General features: G+C 54.4%; 1 protein-coding gene across 1 annotated transcript; it reads right to left on the bottom strand.

Annotated features, from left to right (window-relative positions):
- Nucleotides 1-2,032: 2,032 nt before the first annotated feature.
- LOC142072262 (perilipin-3-like) lies at nucleotides 2,033-5,922 on the bottom strand. The gene is made up of 7 exons (XM_075128958.1): nucleotides 5,758-5,922; nucleotides 4,938-5,133; nucleotides 4,144-4,226; nucleotides 3,753-4,038; nucleotides 2,839-3,029; nucleotides 2,502-2,624; nucleotides 2,033-2,401 (listed from the first exon to the last, which is right to left on the bottom strand). The coding sequence occupies exons 1-7, from the start codon at nucleotides 5,920-5,922 to the stop codon at nucleotides 2,033-2,035; spliced, it is 1,413 nt and encodes a 470-aa protein (XP_074985059.1).
- Nucleotides 5,923-6,505: the final 583 nt, after the last annotated feature.

Raw genomic sequence — 6,505 nt, 5'->3', positions numbered from 1 at the left:
ACCTAGGGGTTACAGTGGACAAGAAGCTGGATAGGAGTCAACAGTGTGCCCTTGTTGCCAAGAAGGCCAATGGCATTTTGCGCTGTATAAGCAGGGGCACTGCCAGCAGATCGAGGGATGTGATCGTCCCCCTCTATTCGACATTGGTGAGGCCTCATCTGGAGTAGTGTGTCCAGTTTTGGTCCCCACATTACAAGGAGGTGGTGAAAAAATTGGAAAGCGTCCAGCACAGGGCAACAAAAGTGATTAGGGGACGGGAACACATGACTTACGAGGAGTGGCTGAGGGAACTGGAATTGTTTAGTCTGCGGAAGAGAAGAATGAGGGGGGATTTGATAGCAGCTTTCAACTACCTGAAAGGGGGTTCCAAAAAGGATGGATGTAGACTGTTCTCAGTGGTAGCAGATGACAAAACAAGGATCAATGGTCTCAAGCTGCCGTGGGCGAGGTTTAGGTTGGATATTAGAAAACACTTTTTCCACTAGGAGGGTGGTGAAGCACTGGAATAGGTTACCTCGGGAGGTGGTGGAATCTCCTTCCTTTGAAGTTTTTAAGGTCAGGCTTGACAAAGCCCTGGCTGGGATGATTTAGTTGGGGACTGGTCCTGCTTTGAGCAGGGGGTTAGACTAGATGACCTCCTGAGGTCCCTTCCAACCCTGATATTCTATGAAGAGCTTGGTATCCTCAGTCAATTGGAGAACAAGGCAGGCCCTTTCCAAGGAGATGACCACTTTGTTACTAGTCTCCATCTTTGGGAGCAACACAGCCATTCCTGCTCATGGTGCTGTTGCAGTGCTGAACCCAAGAGACCTTTCTATCCTAACTCAGGCTTGAGCTACTAAGAAACAGGGATGGAGCTGCCTAGATGACACTACCTACTTGTGACTTCAAGCATAGACACAAGCTCTCAGGAAAATGCATTACAAGCCCAGCACTGGTCTGATTATGGATCTCCCACAACCCTGAGCCATGTGCCTGTAGTGTTATTGACCTGGCTAGGTTTACACTAGGAAGTAGGAAAGGTTAGGCAGGTGCTTGGCTAACAGCAGGGAGGAAGGACGCAGGCTGGCTGATGTCCATGCTCAGCAAGACTGTCTGCTGCTCTCTATCTTGCAGCTAGTCTCCCTGTGTGTGTGCGCAGGGGTGCGTTTGGCAACTCCAGGCAACTGGGATTTAACAATTCACCATCCCTTTTCCTGGACACTTCCAACCTGTTGAGCTTCTTACACTGGATTAGAGGCAAAGCCTGGCAGTCTCCCACCACTGTATATGACCCTTTTAACTTTGCTCATTACCAATAGGGGTGTGTGGAAAGCTGAGAACCTACATTTCCTCTCAAGGCCATAGTGCCATAACACACTGGGCTCTTCCCTCTGTTACTTGGTCTCACAGTCTGTATTGTTGCCTTCCTACACACTGGAAGCCAGATGAGTGTTCTCAATGGGCTGTTGCCTCCTTCTACATGAGAAAAGCCTCAATGGAAGAGAGTCAAATGGAGGCACCTGAAGAGATGCCTTCACCCAGGAGACAAGCTCAGCCATTCTGGAGCCCTGCCAGAGAGAAAGGGGGTGTGTGAAGAAGAGGGGGAATGGGGTCATCTGTACAGTAAATGTTTGTAGAGAGCACAAGTCGGGGAGGGAATCACATTAAGCAGACAGGAATTTGAATGCAGTTGCAGTTTATTGGGACATTAAACCCTTGTTTTACACATTACACAACTAGGGAAAAGATCAAGCTCAGGAGCACTTCCTGTGTACAGAGGAAGACAGCTGTATGTCTGTCCTGAGAGAAGCAGACTAGCCCTGCAAGGGATGCAGTCCTGCATGACTAGTGATGCCACCCTGTAACTGGTAATACATGGTTCTGGGGAAGTGTGCCTGGGAAAGGACATTCAGGTTCTGTAATTCTGAGGTCAGCTCTTCCTTCTGCAGTCCACCATCTGCCAAAGCAGGACTACGGCCTCAGCGAGGAGACCCCACACTAGCTATGCAGGCAATTCAGCTGGATTCCTTCCAGCAGCAGGGGGAACCCTTCAGGCCTCCACCTTCTTTCCTTCCTCCACCAGCTCATCAGGACACTGTGGGGAGTCTCCAGCAGGAGTGAAGGGTCCCACGATCCAATCCAGGGGAATGTTCTGCGTCACGTATTCCAGGAGCTCATCCAAGGACTTCTGGGCCTTGGTCACCATCTCCTGACCCCGGGCAAGGGCACTGCTGGACAGATCCTGGAAAGAGCCGGCACTGGAGAAGGAGGCCTGGAGCTCTTCTGTACTGCTTGAGACCTGCTGGGCCTTATCCTGGATAGTGCTGGGAAGGCCCTGGATGCTGCCCAGGAGAGTAAGGCAGGTGGTTTTCAGTTGCTGGGTGAGGCTCTGGGACATGGCTAGAGCCTGAGCTTCAACCTGCTGGAAGGAGAAAGAGACTGGAGTATCTATAGGTCTCCCCTGCAGATGGGGGGAGTTCACTGGAGCAAGGCTGTCAGGGCGAGAAGGAGGAGAATACGTTTGCGGAGTCTGGTTCCTCCTGCCCTTCCAACTTCCCCCTGCAGTACTGGAGCCACATCTGGTACAGACGGTCCTGGCCATTGTGAAGCTTCTGATCTACGGCCTGCTTGGCATGGCTGATCTGCAGGGGGAGAGGGCAGTTAGCTGGGAAGAGCAGGAGGCGGCTGGCCAGGGAAGCTCTCCCACAGCTAGGTGTGAGCAGCAGGCGGGCAGCACTACTGCAGCGACACAGCTGGGCCCAGGAACAAACAGTGCCAATGGCACTGAGCATGGGAGGCTGCAGAGACCGTGACCCACAGCAGCTACAGGGCAGGGGAGAGGGGTCGTGTTCCTACCAGGTCAATGATTTGCTGGAGCTGGGAGAGGGCCTCCAGGGTGCGCTGCCTGGCTTGTCTCATCTTGCCCAGGGCGTGCTGGTAGGCTCGCTGGCGCAGCGTACTCGACAGGGAACCCAGACGCACGTAGTAACTCCGCTGCTCTGCGGGAGCCTCTCCAGGCCCCTCCAGGGGAGTTGTGGCAAGCTCAGCTGGAAGGGGGAAGGGTCAGTTGGCAGCAGTGGTGCTATTAAGCCAGTAAGGTCAGGTACGCCGCACCATTAAGACATTTGTTGCTGGGATGACGTACTGGAATGATGTTCGGTAGCCGCTGAAAACCGCAGGGCTCTCAGGAACCGCAGCAGCGAAAGGAGCAGAACGCTGGCAGCTCCTCCGGTTTGGCTGTACTGCCCCCCAGCTGGCCCCCACCAGCCCTTCCACGTAGTTCCATCTCCTGTCTGGAGTCTGTAGAGACCCCCGCATAAGGCAGGGTGGGGTCGTTTGGGGGGGGTCACGTGCCTCCCCCCCGCTTTTGGGTCCCTCCCATGAGTTGCCATACTGGTAAGAGTTAAAATCTACTTGCACCACCGGTTGGCAGGGCCAGGATACATGGGCAGGGATGCGTTCAGCCCTCCCAAAGATTGTGACCGATGCAATCTTCCCCAGGACATGTTTGGGTGCCCTGCAGCACCGACCAGTAAGGTAGCGGGTAGCTGCACAGGGAGAAGCGTCAGAGCCATCAGACAGGGCAAGCAGAGGGCCCAGCATGAAGGAACTAAGGGAGGGCTAGTAGCCAAGCTAGGTTGCAAGCTAGCCCTAAGGAGAGGTGGCTCTTTTGGCAGCTCAGCTGTGAGCTCTGTGAACAGCTGTGAGTCCAAGCCGTGCCCGAAGACACCAGGGTCACATTGGTTTGTATTCAGCAGAGGGGATCTTACCGAGCTCCTCCTCGGTCATGGGGAGGTAGTAGTCCACCAGCTGCTCAGATTTCCCCAATGCTGTGTCTATGACACTCGCAGCCATCTGCCCCATGCGGGAGCCCATCACTGTGCTCATGCTGCTGGTCACGGCAGATTTGGTCACCTCCACGCTCTCCTGGACAGCCCCTTGGGCCATCCCCACCATGCTGGTCACTGCATCCTTGGCCTTAGTGACCGGGCTGCAGACTGCATCCTTGGCACCCACCATTGTGGCACGCAGAACTTCTTGGGCATCCAAAGCCACCTAGAGGGAAAGGGGTCAAAAGAGAGGTCACTGAACACCTAGCAGAAGTGAAGGGCCCACAGCCTCATCCTGCTCCAGGACCAGCCGTGACACTCGTGTGGTTACCTTCTCAATCGGCTGCTGCAGGATGGGCAGCTGCTCCTCCAGTCTGTCCAGACCCCGACAGGCATGTTCATTGGCTGCTGCAACTGAAACATAACCACAGAACTTGTTCCCTTAATTCCTTCATGTGCACAGATCTCGTGGGGCTGCTAATCCGTGTACATTGGAGGACTGGTGTTCCTAAGCAAGTCTCCCCAGGTTACTGATGGGAAAGCCAAGGAAGAGGGGTTGGGCAAGTTGCCCTAGGCTATGGAGCCAGTCTGTTTCAGAGCCAGGTTTAGCACTCAGGAGATCCGGCTGCCAGTCATCTGTTCATCCACCCCCAGCTTCTCCTAGAGGGTTTCAGGAGTCTCCAGTGCCTGCCATGGGCTCAGGTCCTTTCAGCTTTGGAGCTGCTTCCTGTGCCCTCTAGCAGGTATTGCTCCATGGCATTAGGTGCCATACACAGTGCATGTGGCTGTGTGGTACTGGGCCAGCCATGCACACCAGGGATTGTGCCTGGGCACTGCCTGCCTCTAGGCTGGCCCAGCTCACCGCGGGTACCTGAGCAGGAATCTACCAGCAGCTGCTACAGCCGTCAGAACTCCTCCGCACAAGGCCAATGCCTTGGCCAGATCAAGTTTAGGAGCTTGCTGAGTTCAGGGGAGCAGGAGAAGGGAGTCTGTGGATTCTGTTTCCTGCCAGTTGGAGGCCGAGTTCAGTAGTGGGCCTAGAGCCACTGTAGGCTGAGCCTGCCCCCAGACCCACCTCCCCCACCACACACACAGGAGTGTTCCTGCCTCCCTTCCCTTACTCACGCTGTGGCTCCAGCTGGTCCAGGATAGGCCGTGCCCCAGTGATGGCAACAGAGGTGATGGCCCTCACCCCAGTCTCTACTACCTGACAGACCCCTTTGATGGCTGGGTGGGTCTCTTTGGTGGCAGCGTAGCTGGCAGAGGCCATCTCACAGGCAGATCTGACCAAGGGCAGGCCAGCCACCCTGTCCCCTGCAGTCTAGGGGAGGGAAAGAGGAGTCAGTTGAGGAAGAGCTCCTGGCTTCTCAATGTGCCCCTCCTGTCTCTTTTCCTCTGCAACTACTGATTCTGTAGGAGACTGCCCAGCTCTGAGGACAGTCTCCTGTCCATTTCAGCTGGGTTTCAGTGGCCTGCCTGTGAGATTAGTTACAGACCCAGAAGCCTGGTTCCATTGGAACAGCTGCCAATATTCAGCAAGGTCTCAGGAACGCTGCTTTCGTCCTGGCACACCCACCAACAAAACAGAACTGTGTCACGGTCTCGTTCCATCAGCGAGAGCAGGAATGGAGAGACCTTTTGTCTTTACAAGTGCAGTCTCTCTCGATCAGGAGCCATGTCTCGGTCCAGCACCCGGTACAATGCCCCCACTGGGTATTGCAATCAACGGGATTTGCCAGTGTTCTAATGCAGACAGCATTCACAGGGTCACCTGTGCTCCTCACGGATTCAGGAGGCACTTGTGGGCAGGGACTACGGCACTCTGAGAGCTAGAGTCATTGGCTAGTGTTGTGGTTACGAGTCCCTGTCTCCAGCAGTGGAGACATTCAAGCTAGAACAGCCCTTCCAGCTGCCAAGCACACCTGTCTCCCCAGGAGGGACCCACCTGTTGCTCCTCTGCCTGGATCTCCACCTGTGGTTCATTTTCCTTAGCAGACATGGTGGAGTGAGATGTCCCTGCAAGACCCAAAAAGGAATATTGAGTGGCTACAGCAGGAAACAGTGAAATCAATGTTGTGTAGGAATACCAGGAGAGCTGCTCCCGGTCCATTTTCTCCAAGAGCCAGACCAGGTTGTCCCCCTGCAGTAAGTCTGTCTCTACAGAGAGCAGGCCAAGCCCTTAAACGTTTGATCTAAGGCAGGCTCAGAAACAGCCAGTTCATCAAGCCCAGGGATGCACTTGTAATCCACACATCTTGTGGGTGTGTTCTTCTGTCCCATCTCGTGGCACCAGGACCAGTTAGAGAGACAGAGATTAATTTATCGGCTTTACGGTCTTAGCTAAGAGCCTTATGGTCCAGAGGTCCCAGGTTTGATCCTGCCCATTACCAAGGTCTTTTGGCGTTACACACTCCCAAAGCTTCTCCTCAGACTTCTAGGCCCAACAATGCCTCCCAAGGGGAGCACCAGGACACCTGCACAGCTCATCAGAGGCACCCTCCCAGTTTAGTCTTTTCCCAGATAGTACCGGGGCTAATTCCATTTGTCCCAGTGTACAATCACTGACAGAAGTTATCCTGCTGAAGATAGTAGCCATTGACTACACACACAGAACACTGAATTCAGAAGGTACCACTGGGGAGCCTTCAGGGACCTCTTGAGTGAGTAGTGTAGGAGTCTCCCTGGATACTGGA

Source organism: Caretta caretta, chromosome 5 (assembly GCF_965140235.1).
Source record: "Caretta caretta isolate rCarCar2 chromosome 5, rCarCar1.hap1, whole genome shotgun sequence".
NCBI lineage: Eukaryota > Metazoa > Chordata > Testudines > Cheloniidae > Caretta > Caretta caretta.
The sequence above is the reverse complement of the archived record's forward strand: the minus strand, read 5'-3'. Positions and strand labels throughout refer to the sequence as shown.

Bases quoted from the DNA above. Each gene is read 5' to 3' on its own strand.
- LOC142072262 (XM_075128958.1), bottom strand. From the start codon at position 5,922: ATGGACCGGGAGCAGCTCTCCTGGTATTCCTACACAACATTGATTTCA. The intron at 5,134-5,757 runs GTGGGTCCCTCC...TCCCTCCCCTAG, and splicing joins TCCAGGCAGAGGAGCAACAG to ACTGCAGGGGACAGGGTGGC. The intron at 4,227-4,937 runs GTGAGTAAGGGA...GTTATGTTTCAG, and splicing joins GGACCAGCTGGAGCCACAGC to TTGCAGCAGCCAATGAACAT.